At 37.5% G+C, this 20,734-nt stretch overlaps 2 protein-coding genes across 4 annotated transcripts; both read left to right on the plus strand.

Moving 5' to 3' along the window:
* The first annotated feature begins 210 nt into the window (after positions 1–210).
* On the plus strand, positions 211–4,689 carry exosc9 (exosome component 9). The gene is made up of 12 exons (XM_079616484.1): positions 211–483; positions 593–687; positions 1,067–1,186; positions 1,269–1,371; positions 1,949–2,086; positions 2,181–2,263; positions 2,963–3,095; positions 3,249–3,337; positions 3,535–3,681; positions 3,889–4,007; positions 4,143–4,206; positions 4,328–4,689. Exons 1-12 carry the CDS (start codon positions 418–420, stop codon positions 4,350–4,352), a joined length of 1,182 nt encoding a protein of 393 aa, XP_079472610.1. The 5' UTR covers positions 211–417; the 3' UTR covers positions 4,353–4,689.
* Positions 4,690–4,961: 272 nt separating this feature from the next.
* ptpn9b (protein tyrosine phosphatase non-receptor type 9b) lies at positions 4,962–20,168 on the plus strand. 3 transcript variants are annotated; one of them, XM_079615214.1, is made up of 14 exons: positions 4,962–5,052; positions 5,728–5,796; positions 6,908–7,051; positions 7,154–7,243; positions 10,375–10,499; positions 10,589–10,694; positions 13,954–14,064; positions 14,198–15,039; positions 15,164–15,260; positions 16,362–16,431; positions 16,513–16,591; positions 17,165–17,315; positions 19,200–19,407; positions 19,489–20,007. In XM_079615214.1, exons 3-14 carry the CDS (start codon positions 6,977–6,979, stop codon positions 19,710–19,712), a joined length of 2,178 nt encoding a protein of 725 aa, XP_079471340.1. In that variant the 5' UTR covers positions 4,962–5,052; positions 5,728–5,796; positions 6,908–6,976; the 3' UTR covers positions 19,713–20,007. The 3 variants fall into 3 exon arrangements, with proteins under 3 accessions (XP_079471340.1, XP_079471338.1, XP_079471339.1); XM_079615212.1 differs by having other exon boundaries at positions 5,728–5,854; positions 19,489–20,000; XM_079615213.1 differs by lacking the exon at positions 5,728–5,796 and having other exon boundaries at positions 4,968–5,052; positions 19,489–20,168.
* Positions 20,169–20,734: the final 566 nt, after the last annotated feature.

The raw sequence follows: 20,734 nt of genomic DNA on the forward strand, positions 1-20,734 counted from the left end.
ATAGGGTGAATTCAGGTTGATTGGGACACTTTTTGCCATTGAGTGGGGGAAAGTGTCCTTTTCAACCTGAATTCACCCTATTAGCCTACAAAATGTATTCTACTAGTAAGACAATACTATTCTTCTATGGCTACAACTCCATATCCTTATCATTTTCAACGGTGAATTATATAATTATATATAATACATTTTTATTTGTTGGAACAGGAAATGTCAAACAAACGAAACGACTGTGTTTTATGTTTGATCAATTCTAAAACTGAGCCGTCGTTCACCAAGCTCATCTGGTGCCTACGCAAGTACCATGCGCCAATGCTATACTTACGTCATAACATCGCGCAGGTTCTACACTGAGAAGCATGTGAGAGGATGCAGTGGTGGATCGAATTGTTTATGTGATATATTCAAGCTGTCAAAATGAGGGATACTCCGCTGTCAAACTGCGAGAAGCGTTTTCTTCTTAAAGCTATAGAAGAGAAAAAAGTAAGTTGCACATTGTGAATATTTTTTTGACGTCATTAGTAATGAAAGGTTGTGATTATTGTCATTCTTCATTTCACATCTCAACTGATTGGTTTTCTGTTTTCTTTAGCGCTTAGATGGGAGACAGACATACGATTACCGGAATATTAAAATCACTTTTGGAACCGATTATGGCTGTTGCATCGTGGAACTTGGGAAAACAAGGTAACGTTATCATCAGTTACAGTTGCTTAAATACAAACCACCGATTCTGAAGTCATAACAACCTCTTGTTTACTATCTAGGAATATTTACTCCCGGTTTTACAGACAAGACTTAAGCCTACTCTAGACTAAAATGCATCATTGAGTGGAAAGCCACTTGCGCTGATATATCTTAAAATATGCCAGTGCCATTGTTTTGTCTTTTATGCACACTAGTAATGTTTTTTAAGGCATGTTTATATAAGCTACTTAAATGTCCTAATTGAACTGAGGCCAAATCCTGGCTTAAATCTAAACCCTGTCTGTGAAACCAGGCTTTGTCTACTTTGTTTGGGTACTTCCTCGAAAATCCCATTTTGAACACGTGTTTTTCCTTTCAGGGTGTTGTGTCAGGTCACTTCTGAGTTAGTCCCTCCGAAAGATTCACGTCCCACAGAAGGCATCGTGTTTTTTAATTTGGAATTGTCTCCCATGGCATCGCCAGCCTTTGAGCCCAACAGGTTCACACTGTCACACACAATCATGTAAATTATTCTCTTGTGTTTTCTTTCCTCCTAATCCCTGTGTGTTTGTGTTTTATAGGCAGTCAGAATTGTTGGTGTTGTTAAACAGACAGCTTGAGAGGTGTCTACGGAATTCTAAATGCATAGATACGGAGTCTCTATGTGTAGTTTCAGGAGAAAAGGTGATATACATACCTGTCATATGATAACATACAATATCATTCAAAAGTTTGGAGTCAGGTAAACATTTTTTTAATGAAATTAATGCTTTTATTCGGCAAGGATGCATTAAATTAAAGTGACAGTAAAGACATTGTTACAAAAAAAAATCTATTAAATATTGTAATTTTGAACTTTGTATTGATCGAAAAATCCTGAAATATGTATCATGGTTTCCACACACATATTAAGCAGCACAGCTGTTTACAACATTGATTATAACATTAATATTTTTAATAATAAAATGTTTCTTGAGCACCAAATCAACACATTAGAATGATTTCTGAAGATTCATATGACACTGAAGACTGAAGTAATGGCTGATGAAAATTCATATTAAATAAAAAATAAAAAGTTATTTTAATAATATTTCACAGTTTTTACTGTATTTGATCAAATAACTGCAGACTTGGTGAGACATGAGGGGAAAAAAACTTACAGACTCCAAACTTTTAAATGGTAGCATCATTTCTTATTCTCATAGTAAAAACCAGAGCAAATGAAATGTCCCTTCACTCACCGTACCTCTGTTATCGACAGGTTTGGCAGATACGGGTTGATGTCCATGTGTTAAATCATGATGGAAACTTGATGGATGCAGCAAGCATTGCTGCCATATCTGCACTCTCACACTTTAGGCGGCCAGACGTCGCTATTCAGGGACGAGATGTTACTGTGGTGAGTCCTGAAACCCCAGAATGGATTCATTTGGCAGGTGATATCTTTGTATTGGTGGTGTATTCCATTTTTTTTTTTGTGGTGTTTTGAGCAGTTCAGTCCAGAGGAGAGAGATCCGATTCCTCTGAGTATTTATCACATGCCCATATGTGTCAGCTTTGCTTTCTTCCTGCAGGGGTAAGAAACATCACATGCACACAATCTCTTACAACAATCTCATTACTGATGATTTTGCTGGAAATTAGGGATTTTATGGAAGCTTGTTTCAGCTATGCAATAGAAAGAAAGAAAAAACACACACAAAAAAAACACAATTGTTTACATCTGCATGATATAAACTCAGCAATTCTGAGTTCTTTTTGCTCTCAAGTGCGAGTTTATATCTTGCATTTCTGACTGCTTTCTCAGAATTGTAAGATATAAACTCGTAATTGTGAGCCATAATGTCCAATTCTGAGGAAAAATATATAATAAAAAATTCTCTGAGTTTATATCTCACAATTTTGACTTTATAACTTGCAATGGTGTGAATTGCGAGACAGAACTTTGAGAACTAAGCTTGCGAGTTAAAAAGTCCAATTATGCGGAAAAAATAATGACTTAAGAACATGCAATTGAGACACTATATCATGCAATTCTGAGGAAAAGAAAAGGTCAGAATTGTGAGATAAAAATCGCAATGACCTTTTTTTATTATTCAAGGGTGGAAACAAGCTTCCATAGAATTCACTGCAAGTTACCTATTGCAAATACTACTATGTATTGAGTTGCATTTCAAACTTGCCTTTCTCTTCTATTCTTTTACAGTAATTGCTGTTTTCATTTGACATAAGAGATATTTTTTTTACAATCTTTGTTTACTTATTCCTTCGTAAGCTCGTATTTGCTCGTGGACCCTTGTGAACGAGAAGAGCGAGTGAAGGATGGATTGTTGGTGATAGCCATGAACAAACATCAGGAGATCTGCTCCATTCAGTCCAGTGGTGGGATCATGCTACTGAAAGACCAGGTAAGTGTATGTGTGTGTTAGTTATAATTTATTTAGTCTAATTTGACTAATTTTTAGTTGCTGTCATTGATTTATCACATACTGAACTTTCTAAACTGTTTTTTTTACTATTAATCTGTACTGTAGAACCATAAACATTTTGTTTTCCCACAGGTTTTGAGATGCAGCAAAATAGCAAGTGTGAAAGTTTCTGAAATTACACAGCTCATCAACAAAGCCTTAGAGAATGACAAAAAAATTAGGTATGCGTGTAGGTTAGGATGATTTTTTTTTTTAGATGTTAGAATTTGATCTTCCAATTCATACAAGACCTTTTATCACTCTTTGTGTCATATTACAGCAAATATAAATTGAATAATTAAAATGTATATTATTATATTAAATTGATTTACCGTTTATTGGTTTTCCTCTTGTTTTTTTTTATTATTATTTTTTTTAGAAAGGAGGGTGGAAAGTTTGGCTTTGCTGAGTCCATGCCCAAAGAGCGAATCACAACTCTTAAGAGAGACGAAGCCCCGGTGGAGATGACAGATGTCAAAGAGACAGCCAATGACATTGTGAACAGAACAGAAACTTCCACAGAAGCGTATCTGAATGCATACAGCATGGGGACATGGGGAATAGCCAGTTTTAGAACTCATGTTGATTGAGAATGTTTTAATATCTTGTTTAGGAATGCAGAAAAAGCAGAGTGATGGTTTGACGTCTCATTAGTGAAGCATGAAATGTTAAAGGAATATTGTATTGCTGTGCCATGTTTTACCCTAATATTACTCCTTAACCCCAGAGCCAGTGTTCCCTCTCCTGTTCTTGTTGCTGCGGGAACTGCACACGTAGGTGAGGGTATTGTAAACTCATGGGGACTCGATGAGGATGAAGAGGATGAACCTCAGACAGAGGACAGGAAAACAGGTACATTGTGTGAAAAACCTGTGTGTGTTTTTGTGCTGTAGAGTAATAAACACTATATATGTTTGTTCTAAAATCTGAGAAGAAAAATTGTCTGCCCAAAAATACGTGTGTGTGTGTGTGTGTGTGTGCGTGCAGATGAAGTGATGGTTATCTCAGACAGTGAAGAGGATGAAGTTGTCATTCTTAATGAAGAAGCCAAGTGAGTAAAGTCAATACATCTGTTATCTTAGTTACCTCACTCATAAAAGAACAACATAACCACATAATGAATGCATACCCTCATGCAGTGTGATATAACCAAAAATAATCTTTTTTTTAAGGAAATCCAAGAAGAATCGAAAATGAACTTCAGTACTGCAGAGGAAAGAGATGATAATCAGACTCCCATACCACTGGACACTAGTTGATTATTATAATTTTTTTTGTATTACAAAATAAAATGTAAAAATATGGAATTCTTTTGTTTCTGAGTTATTAAAGTGAAATGAAAATAAATAATGCTTCCAGTCATGTTGATGAACCGAATAATGCTTCCAGTCATGTTGATGAACCGAATTATAAATGTCTCAATTTAAGATTTTAAGATCTCTCACACGTGAAATGCTGAAATCATAAACATCTAAACAATAAAATATCTTCTGGCCAGTACGGGGATCGAACCCGCGACCTTGGCGTTATTAGCACCACGCTCTAACCAACTGAGCTAACCGGCCAACTTGCTAATGGGTTAGGCACATGAGTTAAGAAACTTAAATTAGACTAGCTGATAACTGTTATACAAATAGATTGCCACCGATTTAGAACTACTCTCTTGAAAAATAAACTGCTCCCAATCTATTCTCCTCGTGCCTACTTAATTCATTTTTATAAATATCTTGTGTGCTAACTTTCAAGCATGGTTTCACACATTACTGGGCATGCGCGTCTACATACATGCGCTTGACAGGCACCAGCGGCGCGTTCCCGTCAGCAGAGAGGGCGCGCCCGTAGACGTTGCTGCTCAGGCTTCAAGATGGCGGAAGCCCTGACAACTCAAGAGGAGGTGGTAAGATACCTAAATATTTTCACTAGTCCTTCGTCGATTCCGTAGCGTTTCAAGCTGAGCCACCACAAGCTCAGTTTTAGCATGCACTATGGTGATATGTCAGATAATACAGGTTGTGGTTTATTTATTAACGCGAATCGCGGCCCTGTGGCTATTTTTTAGGTAACGTTAGCTGAGGTTAATGCTAGCCGTGTTAGCGACGCTTAACATAATATTGAGCGCTTTATTAAATATGTATTGACAGTTATGATTTTAGATTTTTGGAAAACTGGTATTATAAAACGACCCTTGCATGTGTTGGACTGAACTCCAACTGTCTGTCTAGCAGCAAGTAACATTAGGTTGGCATAACTTACAACGTAAATGTGACTCGCGTTATCTACGTTAGTCTGTTTAGTCTTATTCCAGCATTACATAAAAGCTGTTATAACACAGTTCTGCATCGCTGTCATGTGTGTGGATAAATTAATGCCCATGTCGCTGTCGGTAAATAACAGTGAACCGGCTGTGTGATGTGCTCCAGTGCGGGAAAATGTAAGACAGGTAACTTAACGTTAACGTGAACACTCGCATATAGTGCTGGAGGTGCCATTTGTTCTGACTCGTTGAGGAAACGGTGTACCGTAATATGAGTGTAGCATAACGTCTGTCAACACGATCCGTCTCTCTTTACAGATGTCAGATCATCCTCCAGCTTCTGCACATGCATTTGATTGAGTAGTATCATCTTTGGGCACTGCAGAAGTAAATGGTTTTTTTTTCTTTTTGCATTGGCAAAACTGGTTCATTTTTGGAAAATCAGGTAATGTGAGGTAGATAGACTGAACGTTATAAGTGCATTAACTAGTGGCATTTTTCTGGTAATATGGATAACTAGAGGGTGGGATGTACAGTAATGTTATTTTAGCCTAGTAAATACGGTATATAGCCTTAACTACCTTTATTATAAAGTTTGTGGGGAGTAAGAATTTAGTTTTTTTATGCTCTCATGCTCACTAAGGCTTAATTTATTTGATCAAACATACAGTAAGAAAAACAATAATCTAAAATATTATTACAATGTAAAATAACTTTCTGTTTAAATGTAATCTATTCATGTGATGGCAAAGCTGAATTTTCAGATATATGCTGATTTGGTGCTCAAGAAACATTTATTATAGCAATGTTGAAAACGTTGTGGAAACAAAGATTATTTATATTCAGGAAGGATATGCTGATTGATAGAAAGTTCCAAAGAATAACATTTATTTTAAATATCTATTGTGTCCATCCATGCTGAGTATAAGTAGGCTATTCATTTCTTTGAAAACGTTTTTTACTGACCCTAATTGTTTGAATGTACACTGAAATTATTACATAAGATTGTCAAAATGTACTAAAACTATCCAAAAATGGATGCATTGTTCATTGACAAGGCTGTTGGTAGATTTTGAGTTTGTTGGTTTGACATGGGAGAGTTAATATTTCTGTAATAATACCTGGAGAAAAGCATCTGCTATTCATCTTCATGTATTTTGCCAGAATAAACAGTGACTTTTGAATGGCAGCAATGAAAAGGATGCTGTAGGCAGCCAGATGGTGTCATGCTAATCAGACAAACTTGGCCGAGCAGCACGGTTATTGGCCATTACGATAATCTCAGAATGCCAAATATCAACTGATTTATCAACAAGATTTATATATTTTTATCATTAGTAACAGCGGCCAGACAAAATTAACACTATATAGGAATATTATACTATATAGGTTTATTATAATAAATGTACAAAAATAAAAAAGAGAACAAAAATAGATGATGTGTAACTGTCATTAACATGTTTTTTTTAGATGAAATTTGTGTTTGTGTGTGCGCCAGGCGGTGGAGAAGTTTCTGGCTGAGCTGAGATGTCTGGAACAGTCTCAGAATGCAGATCTTGTCAGTCAGATGACAGCGGTTAAGTTCCTCATGGCAAGAAAGTTTGATGTATCCAGAGCCATTGACCTCTTCCAAGCTTACAAGGTACAGTAACCTAACATAAAATGTGTGTGTGGTTGCTCATATGATAACATCCAATATACTGTGTGAGTCCATTTATATTCTAACTCATGTGTGTGTCTGCAGAACACCAGAATAAAGGAAGGCATCTACAATATTAACCCAAACGAGGAGCCTTTAAGGAGCGAGTTACTCAGTGGAAAATTCACAGTTCTGGTGAGTGTGATTTGAGATGGACATAATGCGTGAACATTACTAATGAACAGATCAGCTTTTTGGACACTGGTTGCTGTTGCTTCTCGGATGAAAGAACATTTTGGTTGTGCAGATTGGAGATGGCATGATTTGTAGACTCAAGTCATTGTTGTTTTTGTGGTCGTAGTCGGATGTTAAAAACTATTTCAGATTTTGGACATATTGTGGACATTAGCATATTAGAATGATTTCTGAAGGATCATGTGACACTGAAGACTGTAGTAATGGCTGGTGAAAATAAGGATGCATTTTAAAACACATTAAAATGGCAAACAGTTTATTTTAAAGTGTAATAATATTTCACAGTGTTTTTGATCAATGAAATGCTTGGTGAAGAGACTTTTAAACGGTGGTGTATCTGCACATTGAAAGACAGAAGAACGAAATACGCTCGGTAAGAAACCCTAACTTTGGCCAACTGCAAATACAAGAAGAATTTGGACACAATACTTTTTAAACACTTTCAGATTATGCGAATGAAAAACTGCGCAAGTCGCAATCATTTATATTTACTGTTCCTGTAAATAAAGCAGAAAATAAAGGCCACCATCATTGCTAAAGTGACGCGAAAGGAAATTTAATCTCTGATATCACACCATCACACACTGAGCAGTTCCATGATCTTTGTTTAGTCTGGTCGTTACTGTTTGTTTCAGCCATTTTTCATTCAGGATCATGCTGTATACAGAGTTTGCTCAAGTGTTTGTGTAGGCAGGTCTGATGTATTCATCACATCTTAAACAGTTTTCAGAGCACTGAGCATGCACGAGAACTGTTCCAATGATATATGGATGGAATAATCAGTTTTAATCCAACTTGTGGTTGGCTACATTGACTGGTTTTACATGCACTTGCTGGTAATGTGTGTACCGGTATGTATTAGTTACAAGTAGGGCTGCACGATTTGGGGAAAATGTCATATTGCGATATAATAAACAAATGGTTTCATGAGTCAACTTGCTTGGTTCTCAAGGAAAATGCACACACAGATTAGTGATAATGCTGAAATGTGTATTTCTCAACTCAAACTAGCAACAACAACTAAAATGTACTGTTTGCAAATTAAAATAACATTTATTACAAAATGAAATAATGACATCTTTGCAGTCCAAACTTGTTATTGTCTCAGTAGTACAATAGTATAAAATAAATAGAACAATAAATAAGAACAAGTATGCTCATGAAAATAAGATTTTGAACATTCTCTCCAGATAAACAGGGACATTTAAGCAGGATGTGTATTGTGATTGTCAAAACATTGGGTAACTAAACAGAAATGTGTTAAGTTTAGTGACAACATGTTACAATGTTTACATGGTTGACGGGTAGGCTACTGTTTTTATTATAGCTTGACACAACTTTTATTTCAATTCAAATCAAATCTTGTGATTTGATTCCAATCTTGATTCAATATCGATTCATTGGGAAAAATATTAGCTACAGTAGATGCAAGTTAATTTTTCTCAAGAAAAAAAAACTCACCTAATGCTGTAAACATAACAGAGAGCCCTGTCAGCTGGTATTATTTATTAAAGGTTAAAAAATAAAATAACAACTCAAATTAAATGTGGTTTTTACTAGGCTATAATAACGGTACAATATTTTAATGATGTAAGGAAAAATATAATACATATTTAATATAGTGCACATATATTAAATGTAATGAATTATTATTATTATTATTATTATTTAGCAAAATACTCGGTCCTCTCTATAATTTGTCTAGCCAACTTATTGTCTTTCCTGAGGTATATGTAACGTTATGTGACACATGTTCTCCAGCTGTTTTATTGACCTCTTTTCGCAGTTGAAAAACACTGATTGATCGATATTATGTATGAGGCATAACATTTTGGTAAGTTGTAGGCCTACTGTATCTTTCAACACCCCTATTGTTCATTCGTGTTTATTTACCATTAAAGGTAGGGTAGGTCAGAATTGTCTAAAAAAACTTTTATTCAAATTTGTTTAAACTGTCTTTATATACCAATACATAATTAAAATGCAAGTACTCTGAAATAGAGAGTATAAAAAACTGAGTGACTCTAGTGTATTTAATCTTCAATAAATGCAGCTCATTAATTCCATTCACTCCTACCTAAAAACGGGTGTGCGACTGCGCGCATGTGGGAAGAGCCAATAATAGCGGCGGTAGTCATGGCGACGTAGAGTGACAGTCGCGCAAGCCAATCACGTGTTTCGTCCCGAATGGAATTAATGAGCTGTGTTTTTTGAAGATTAAATACACTATAGTCACTCAATTTTTATACTCTCTTTTTCAAAGTACTTACATTTTAATTATGTATTGGTATATAAAGACAGTTTAAGCCAATTTGAAAAAAAGTTCTTTAGACAATTCTTACCTACACAACCTTTAACTAGTAAAGAGTAAGAAATGTTCAGTTCATGACCACATTCTGACTGTCACGTCACATTTACAAGTGCCACAACGCCATTGTTTGAATTAATAAAATTGACAGAATCTGAGAGCTGAGAATTTGTTTCATATCATAAGTAACCTGCTCTGTCTAGTCTGTTGGTGTCAGTGTCCTCTTTGCTTTGATTTTTCTCAGCGTGAGAAAATGGATGTGTTGTGAGCGTGTGAATTGCGTGAGTCTCACGCTGAATGAGTGAGAGTTGGCAGCCCTGCTCTCTCTGCTCAGTGTTGGTTATATTATAGCCAAAATATCGCCATATAACAGAGGTAGAATTTTTTTCTGGCCACCAGTTCAGTGTCCGCATGCTCACCATCATCTTCACCTGTTCTCCACGCTGCACACCAGAGAAAGTCACGACGTGACCATACGAGCCACACGTGCCACTGCCTAAACTGAAACTGACTGGTCTTCTTTTCATTAGCGGTGTAGAAAATGGGGAAACGGCTCTCAGAGAGAATGGGTTGTCATGTCCACACATGCATTTATTTCATAAGATCACAGCATTTTGCGTCATATAATCGCATAGGCTTAAGTTTGCGAATGCAATATGATTTATCGTGCAGCGCTAGTTACAAGTATGTTGTGTATGCTTTAATTGCAAGTATGTTGTGTATATAAGTTGTATATGCATTAATTTGGCTTCTTTGTGTATAGCCCGGCCGTGACGCGAAAGGTGCAGCTTTGGCACTTTTTACAGCACGTCTCCATCGGCCAGACCTCACTACCCATAAGGCTGTTCTTCAAGCCATTATATATCAGCTGGACAAGGCCATTGAGAGGTAAATAGACCACATCCATAAATCTGATCAAATTGAATGTGGTTAACTGCTCTGCATCTTCATCTAAAACATCTTTCTCTCCCCCTTAGTGTTCAGACACAGAGAGATGGGCTCATTTTCATCTATGATATGACTCACTCTACATATGCCAACTTTGACTATGAGCTTTGCGTCAAGATTTTGAATCTGCTTAAAGTAAGTGTTGTTATGCTGTCAAGACCATCTGTCTCTTTCACAGTGTGTTCATCAGTAGAACTCGGTGGGGTTTGGATTTGCTTTTTTGAGATCTATTAAGCTTTTCATCTGTCATCTGTATTTACTGTTATTAGGGCAACCGTGATAACTGCATTACTGTAATACAAGAAACCGCCGCAACCACGTTGTTCACGCTTTTTATTTATTTATATAAGGCTATGCCATTCTTGTTTACACTTCATACATGTGCACTGAATGTTAAATAAGTTAATGATAACAAGATTGAAGAATGTATTTTTTCCGGCCAACTGGCTCTTTTCTACTTAAGACGCCGTGTACAATTGTGATTTGTACAGAGGATCCGTAGATTTACTAAACAAGTTTAAACAGAGTGAGAGTGAGAGATCGACTGAGCACGTGCGATTACCTGCGTCTGTCTTACTTAGGTCAAGGCATATATTTGTGAAAGAAAAAAAAGTTTGCCATGTCTAACAGAAAAGCAAAATCTTTTTCGTAGCATCCTGTCAACGTTTAAGGATATTTCCCATGAATGGCATCAGCGCTGGTCTATGCATTGAAGCAATGCCATTGGTCTCTATGAAGTGAAGCGTCACCCCGGTGACACATTGCTGGTCGGTTGAGCCTTGTAAAGTGGTCCTCAAAGTTAAAATTTTCAACATCTCGCTTCATTAATGAATGAATCAGCGTTTTTGAACGTATTAGTTTAATGAACAGTTTAATGATTCACTCAAAGATCGTCCCTGGCCGCCACCTAATGGCATAACAATGTAACCTGCACTGACTGACAGCCTGTCTAGAAAACGCAGAGACTTGCAGTGCTGATCCTGGTGAAATATCAGCAGTCTTGGTTAGAAATCCTCTCATCCAATAGCCCAACAAGCTATTTGTGAGGTTTCTATTCTGTTATGTGGACCCTTATTTTGACATTCTGTTTCCTTTAGTTCCTGTTTCCCCGCTCTGTTTAGTTTTGGTTTCATTGGTTACTGATTATGTCTTTGTATGTTTCTATAGTTATGTATTAGACATACTAGACAGTATGTGATTTGTACAGAGACAGTATGTCTAGTTTACTTTCCTTTGTTCTACCCGTTTATATAGCCCTGTGTTTCAGTTGTTCTTGGTCAGTTCTCGTTTATGCATTGTGTGTGTTTTGCATTATTGTCCTGCATGTTCATTCAGAGTGTTTGGATTATTAATAAAGCCTGTTTTGTTTTTGAATCTCCTTCATCTTGGTACCTGCTGACAAATTTAGATGGGCTAATATTGCGATATTGAGCCACTCAGTATCACCACAAGGGAAATTCCTTCACCTCGACAGCCCTAACTGTTATACTTGAAATTATTGGAGAACTGGAGCTGTATTAATATTCAATAACATGCAAGAAGGGCTGGTGATATATTGCATTTTTACAATATATCATATAACAGCATTTTACATATCGCTATGATTTTATTTACTTCCTTGAAAAGCGTTGGTTTTCTTGCAACTGGCAAGGGTTTGTAATCGTGTCTGAGTTAAGTTGCAAAAGCTACTGAATATTTTAGTGAACAAAAGGTTGATAATATTGCTGTTACTTTTGTTCATATGTAACATTCAAAAGTTTTGGGATCTCTAGTTTTTGAAAGAAGTCTCTTGTACTCACCAAGGCTGCCATTATTTGAACAAAAATACAGCAAACAGTAATATTTTGAAATATTTTGTACAACTATATTGATTGTATTGATTTCATCTTTAATATATTTTAATATGTTCAACCTAATATTCCTTTGATGGCAAAGCTGAATTTTCAGCATCGCAACGCCAGTCTTCCGTGGCACATGATCCTTCAGATGAAAAAATATGCTGATTTGCTGAAATATGAAAATATGCTGATTTAGATTCCTTTCAGAATCAAACAAAAACATACTGACCCTGATTTAAATAGTACTGTAAATGAAAATTATTAGGTTAAGCATTTTTAGTGCTACTTGTGCTCATTTAACTAGATTTCCAGTGTTTTAGTTCTTGCATTTTGAATCTTCTACTTGGAAACAGTGGTTTGTTTGGTTCCTCTGGTTGAAAAAAGTGGCTATGGAGGAAATAATGACCAGATCTTGAGAAATTTCTTGATAAAATGTTATTGTTCAAGTCGTTGAGTCCTGCTATTCAGAGAGACCTTAGAAGGATTATTCTGAGAGTGCAACAGGAGACAACAAACATTTTAGTAGACCTCCATAGACAAACGTTTTAGTAGAAAGGCAAGCCTTTTTTGTTCAAGCATTACAATGCCCCTGTGCACATGGCAAGATCCATTAATAGATTATTCAATGAGTTTTGTGTGAAAGAACTTGACTGGCCTGCACAAAACCTGGATCTGAACTTCACTGAACACCTTTGGGATGAATTGGAACGCAGACTGCAATCCAGAACCCATCACTCATGTTCACTGCCTGGCCTCGCTGATGCTGTAGTCTCTGAATGGGAGCAGGTCCCTAACATAATGCCTTCCGAGAATAGTGGAAGCTGCAGCAAAAAGGGGGTGAACCGCTTATTAATGCAGATGGTTTAGCAAGCACATGAGTTTGTAGGCATACGCTATATTCCTACACACTTTAAGACCTATAGTGTTTTCAAAGACAATCCACCAGTCAGTATGTTTTTTTTTTTAGTTTTTTTTTTTACTTTATTCAGCAAGGACACATTAAATTAATCAAAAGTGACAGTAAAGACCCTTACATTGTATTTGTTTAAAATTCATCAACTTTTTAAAAATAAAAACATGTATAAAAATATATATTTTTTAATCAGTTCCACAAAATATTAAGCAACACATCTGTTTTCAACACAGATATTTCCTGAGCAGCAAATCAGCATATTAAAGTGATATCTGAAGGGTCATGTGAGATTAGTAAATGAAAGGCTGTTCACACCAAGTATGATAACTATCATCGTTGTGTGAATGGGCCTTAATGGCTGATACAAATTCAGCTTTGCCATCACAGGAATAAATTAACCAGAAAAGTTATTTTAAATTGTAGTTATTTTTCTTTATTTTTTGCTGTATATTTCATCAAATAAATGCAGCCCTCATGAGCATAAGAGACTTATTTTAAAAACATTTAAAAGTCTTACTGACCTCAAACTTTTGAACCATTGTGTATGTTCCTGATTTTTTTTTTTTAGATGGGTGGGTCTGTGAATGGAAATACCACAGTCCTTTGTGTATTGTGCTTACTGTCTGTCTTTTTTGTGATTTAGGGGGCTTTCCCTGCTCGTCTGAAATGCGTCTTCATTGTGTCGTCTCCGCTGTGGTTCCGAGCACCGTTTGCGGTACTCCGTCTGTTTGTGAGAGAGAAACTGAGAGAGAGGGTATGTCTAGAGCTCTGTATGACTGACTGAATATACGAACATTAAACTCTTTGAAACTCTTGGAAGGTTTCAATAATTTGAATGTGATTGCTTATTTATATTCATGTTTTCTTTTTTCCCTCTACCTCTGCAGGTGTGCACTGTAAGAGCCCACGAACTGGTTAATCACATCCCGGTCAGCTCCCTTCCGGAACATTTGGGTGGCTCGTCACAGTATAGTCACATTGCCTGGATCCAGTCCTGTGTCAACTCCAGCCCCAATAACTCTTCCTACGTCACTGCGGACTGCTTGGGCAGCCTGCTCCGCTCCTACTCCATGGAGCATGGGGAGAACACCTCAGCTGACCCCTTAACTGCCAATACTTCAGGGGCCACCCTCCTGGGGGACGGACTGAACTCGAACTGCACCTTACTAGATGACGGCAATGCCAACCTGCAGAACCACAGGGCAGCAGGGCACGCGCATTGGAATGGCTCTGTGCTGCCAGGTGGCATTTCGGGGTCCAACGCCAATGCCGTCAATGGCCGTGGCCGTCAGCCGCCCCCTCAGTCAGACACGCCCCCAGACACGCCCCTACATCACAAACACACAGCCGGTGCTATATTACCGGGAGGAGGAGGGACTATGGGTGTGGAAGGAGCATGTTTAGACGACAGTAGGCAGGATGGCAACGGTGCTGAGGACAGCCAACAGGAAATGGAGTTTCTGGAAGAGGAAGGGGATGGAGACGGCGTTCCACCCCTCCCACTAAAATCAAGGCCGCCACCCCTCCATCACAGCCCCACTCCAGATATGAGCTGGTTTCCGGGAACGACGACGGAAGCGGCTGCGTTGTCGGTGCACGTGGCTGAGCCGGGCGGAATGAGCCTGCAGGATCTGGTGCAGCACGTGAAACGCAAAAAGAAGAAGGGCATTTATCAGGAGTACGAGGAGATCCGCAAGGAACCTCCTGCTGGAACCTTTGACTACTCTAAGTAAGTGACATTTGCATTTGGGTATTTGACATATTATAAACTTCTTTGTCTGTAAATGTATTTGACGATACATTTACAGACCAAGAAGTGTTTGCTTGTATAAATATGATATTTATTCTGACAGGAAAGCCTCTAACCAGATAAAGAATCGCTACAGTGACGTCCTTTGCCTTGACCAATCACGCGTTCGGCTCTGTCCGCTCAATGATGAGGACGACGAGGTCAGAGTAATGCCCATTTCCCCTTATGATGATCTTAATGGTTGTCATTGTTCATTGCAGTCATATTATAGTTTTTTTTTTAAAGTATTTAATATTAGCTTCTTTTTTTACCTTTAATGTTAGTAAATGTATGTGTGTAATGTTAGGGATGCACCGAAATGATAATTCTGGGCTGAAACCGAAAATTCTGGATGCACTTGGCCGAAAACCGAAACCGAGAAGGACTTTAAAATAATTCTTAATTTCTTATTTTAAATTAATCTATTTTGTATAATTAAATTAATATTAGACTTTAATTATATTCAATAATTATATTTAATCAGATTTTTTAAAAAAGCCAATAAAATAAAAATTTCCATACCTTTATTTAAAGTAACACACCAAAATGCTTCGACTTACATGCTCTGTAGGGCTGTGCGATTTGGGGATAATATCTAATGCAATTTTTCTGACCGATATTAGGATTGCGATTTGATTCGCAATTTATTTTGTAAAGTCAAGTTTCAGCTCAATATTCTCAGTAGTGTGCAGCACACACTCTAAATTAAAGGAGTACAACATGCCTTTAATGTTAGACCCCTCCACTACCTTGTAGTCTAGCAGATGCAGTGTGCCCACTATTAAAACAACTGCAAAAACCACTTAGTGTCATATAGAGCTGCATAAGTGCAGTTATTCAACAACCACAATCAATAGGCTTATAGTCTAGATCCATGTTTGGATTTATTGCAGTTCATCATTGAGAAGGTTTGATCGCAGATTTAGATTTTTGTCCTCTTTTATTTTTTCCCTGACAAAAACAGTGTGACAATTTGGTTTGAATTTTTTGAACTACCGGTACATTTAGTCTCGTCTTTTTTCGTCAACGATATTGCATGTTTATTTAGTCAAAGGGGCATATTATATTATTGCTGGGGCATATATTTTCGGTCTTTTTTCTCTTTCGGCCAAAAAACATACATTTTTGGTGGCCAAAATTTTGGTGCATCCCTAATGTTTATGTATTGTCTGCTTTATATCAATTACTGATTTTTTTAGCTAATCTAGTTTTAGCTACCGATAATAACACATTACATTTGATTATTATTTTATTTTATATAGACGTCTGACTACATCAACGCTAGTTTCATGGATGGTTACAAGAGGAGTAATGCTTACATCGCTACTCAGGGTGAGCCTTTTTGTTTTTCACAACTAAAATTTTTTTTGTGAAGTACACAATGTGCAAATGTCAAATTTTGGCTTATTTCAGGGCCTTTGCCAAAAACGTTTGGAGACTTTTGGCGAATGGTGTGGGAGCAAATGGTTTTAATCATTGTTATGACTACAAGGTTAGTTTCCTTCTATAAAAAGTTATAGATTTTATAAGATTTTTTTTCAATGATGCTTTAACAGGATTTTGGACACAATAATAAAGGGCTGCAACTAACAAATACAATACCGGTCAAAAGTTTGGCGTCAGTAAGATTTTTGCTTTTTTTCAGCTAGGATGCTTGAAATTAAACAAAAGTGACAGTAAAGACTTAAACATTTTTACAAAAGATTTCTATTTCAAATAAATGCTGTTCTTTTGAACTTAATATTCATCATAGAATCCTGAAAGTATCATGATTTTTACAAAAATATTAAGCAGCACAGTTGTTGTCAACATTGTTAGTAATAAGAGCACCAATCACCATATTAGAATGATTACTGAAGGATCATGTGACTGAAAATTGAAGTAATGGCTGCTCAAAACTCAAATTACCTTTTTAAAATATTAAAATGGAAAAAAGATCATAGAATGTTTGTCCTTTTATTCCATTTATTTATTTTTTGTCTTCATCCTATTATTATATAAGTATTAATGTCTGGTATAGAAGACCAGTATAATTCTTGACAATCTTATCTTTTGTCCATCTCAGAGTTGTAGAGCGAGGCCGAGTGAAATGCGGACAGTACTGGCCATTAGAGGCTGGCCGCACTGAGGATTATGGGTACTTTTTGGTGAGAAATGTCCATATTGAGATGTTTCAGGACTTTAAGCTATCACACTTGGAGCTCTTCAACACTCAGGTCAGTCCCTCGGTCTCTGTTTTTATCTTTTGTTGCCTATATATTCTTTTTACTGTTTTTATTAGGGCTGGGCATTGACAAATTTCACAATTCAATTTCTGTTCATAAGCTTGTGATTCGATGAATCTCCATCGAACTGATGTGTATATAATGCCGTTTTTATAATAATAACTTTATATTAATATAGTATAATAATATGAATGTTATTATAAAATATATAATAATGTAAGAGTACAAATATGAAAATGTACCGTATATACCCGAATATAAGACGACCCTGAATATAAGACGACCCCCCCATTTTCCAGACTTATTTTTGGGACAAAAAGAGATTTTTGTGGAAAAAATCTGGTTTTCAACAGAAAATAATTTTATTTGAAAATTGCATTGATAATTCACTCTCTCTCTTCCAGCACGTGCGCGCACCTCTCTCTCTCTCTCTCTCTCGCTCACTCGCTCGCTCTGCGTCTCGCGCGGCAGAGAGGAGCAGCGTTTTAATTCAGTTAAACACAGATATTATGTTGCTTCTCTAATTTTACATGCAAGTATAGCCGAAATCACAGCACAGGTATTGTTTTTATCTTATGTGTATTTGATTTCATCAGACGACGGCTTGATTATCAGGTTTTTTGTGCAGATTAACATTTTTGGATGGGAAAGCTGGTTTTGACGTAATGGGTCGCGTTTCAGTCACTATTTAATATTAATTCTGTTGTTCTTTCTCCCTTTCCCCCTGTGATTTTGTCTATATCGCGAATATAAGACGACCCCCCATTTTTCAGCCTATTTTAAGGACAAAAACCTTCTTATATTCGGGTATATACGGTAATAGTGTGTTTAAAAAAATAAAAAATCCTCTCTAGAGTACATTTTTCTTGGTAATTGTTTATGGTCTATGAATGGCTTTCCTGAGGTAAATGTAATGTTACGAGACATTGTTCTCAAGCTGTTTTATTGACGTCATGTCTGTCCCTGGTTGAAACACTGATTGAGCGATTACACGAGACATGATGCATTTCAGTTTGTTGTATTGTGACTTTCAACATGCTTTCGGATGTTCATTCATGTTTATTTTGTGCTGTAACTAGTAGTAAAGAGGAAGAGATGATCACGTGCCACTTCAACTGAGGCGCTACAGCGAATTGTCAAATGAAAGGGCGACAAAACCACATTTAATGTTTGAATTCAGTAAAATTGAAAGAATTGAAAAGAATTGAGACTGTTTAATACAAAAGTAACCTGCTCTGTCTTGTCTAACAGAAAAGTAAATAAAGTTAATAAAACAACGTTTACTTGACTGGCAGGACAGCTGTTTCGGGGGTTGCCTAGCAACATAAAAACCCCGGAGCGCACTGCTCTTTCTGTGTGATGGGCCAGTGCTGTGCGCCTTGTGTTTTGAACCTGAAAAACGCGTTTGGTGTGAGCGGGGGCCTAAAGGAGTGAAAACAGCAGCAGGAATCATTGCGCACATAAATGAAGATCTGTCGTAAGGAGACAGTGTGTCCGATGCTTGTGTCGAACCGTAATGGGCAATGTAGCTCATATGACGAGAAGGGAACGAGAAGGTTTGCTTGAGCATTCTGCCCTTTTTAGGATCGCATCTTGTGACCTCGCATACTATTTTGGATTTGTTTAGATGTCCTTGCGTTCATATTTCAGTCAAACCACACCAAGGTTCGGTTGGCAGCGTTCACACTTATTTAAATTAACTGCACTAACAGAGAAATGGCGCCAGAGTTCGTTTCAATTGAACCAAACCTGCCAAGAGTGAACACACCCTTAGATCACACACTTATTGTGTAGTTACAAGGGATACGTTGAGGCCTTTTATATGCATGTTAATGTTTATAATAATGTAAATGACCGTACAAGCTTCTCTTTCAGACAGGGGAATGTAGGGAAGTGTCTCAGTATCTCTACATGAGCTGGCCAGATTTTGGTGTTCCAAAGTCAGCGTCAGCCATGTTGGATTTCCAGGCACACGTGAAACGGAGACAAGAGTCCTCATTACGAACACTGTATCCTGATTGGACGGGCCCCCCAGGTGGCCCCCCAGTGGTGGTGCACTGCAGTGCAGGCATCGGCAGAACAGGTGAGTCTACTTTCTTTTTCATCTCATTTCTTAACTGCACTGTAGCGTGTCTTACAAGCTTGCTTTATTCTTCTCCCTCAGGCACGTTTTGTACTTTAGACATTTGTCTCTCCCGTCTGGAGGACATCGGGACAGTGGACATTAAGCAGACGGTGCGTCGCATGCGGACGCAACGTGCCTTCAGCATCCAAACCTGGGACCAGTACTACTTCTGCTACAAAGCAGTGATCGAGTACGCCCAACAGAGCGGCCTCCTGCAGCCCGTGGAGTGGTCCGACACAGAGCTGGAGACCGACAGCGAGTGAATCAGGAAAAACAGAACTCGCACGAGAGGGCGCAAGAGGCACAGAAGGAAAAGAAACGGTCTTTTCCCCTCTCCGGGCTACCAGGTAGACTCCACTGCCACCTCTTTTCTTCCGAGGAAGATGCGGAGATAAAGAAACGAGGAGCGGAGGATGCTTTTATCCTGCCACTTTTCAAGCCCTTCTTTTTACTCTGATCTGGACGAGATCAGAGACTGTGGCTTGGTGTACGAGTTGTAGCATTTTTTATACATCTAAATATAAATACTGACTTGCACATGTGGGAATGACAAACTTGAAAAATCCATTTTATCGTATTACCTGCTCTTTTTTGCTCAAAGTGTTGTCAATTCAATATCACTCAACTTGGGGTTACATTCACACTTTTTATCAAAGTGTAGGAACATAAAACTTGAATTTTTTTTTTTTTTTTTCTCCGTCACATTTAAAGGGGTGATGAACTGAGAAATCATATTTTCCTTGAGCTTTTGACATATAAGAGGTCATCATACTATAAAAATATCCTGTAAGTTTCAGAACTGAACTTCCTTGTTAGTCCAATAAAAGCTTTTATTGACACCAGGCACAGCGAACGACAGGTTTTTCAAAGTGGGGATCTATGACGTCAAAGGGTATCAAACACCGCCTCCGCAGAAGAAGATCGACGCCTACTTTAACACTGCCTGTTTAGCCCTGCCCACCGATTCGTGCATTACATGAAACTCATTATAATATGCAAAACTGTTATCCAATCATAGCAGTGGGCGTTTACTTCCAAGTCTTCAGTGCTGCACGAGCAATTGACGAGCATAAAAACCGAGCGTTTCAGGAGCTAGGCTCAAAACCAGGGTAGAAAATAGCCTATTACTTATTCATTTTGATGTTTTTGAATGTAGAAACCAAGCGAACGTCATAAGTTGACCTCAGACAACAATATAAACATTTTTAAAAAGCCAGTTCATGACCCCTTTAAATAGCAATTTATTTGTGTCTAAACAGGTTCCAACAGTTTTCTTTCCTTTTTT

The sequence above is a fragment of the Phoxinus phoxinus genome, assembly GCF_949152265.1.
Source record: "Phoxinus phoxinus genome assembly, chromosome: 6".
In the NCBI taxonomy this organism is placed as follows: Eukaryota; Metazoa; Chordata; class Actinopteri; order Cypriniformes; family Leuciscidae; genus Phoxinus; species Phoxinus phoxinus.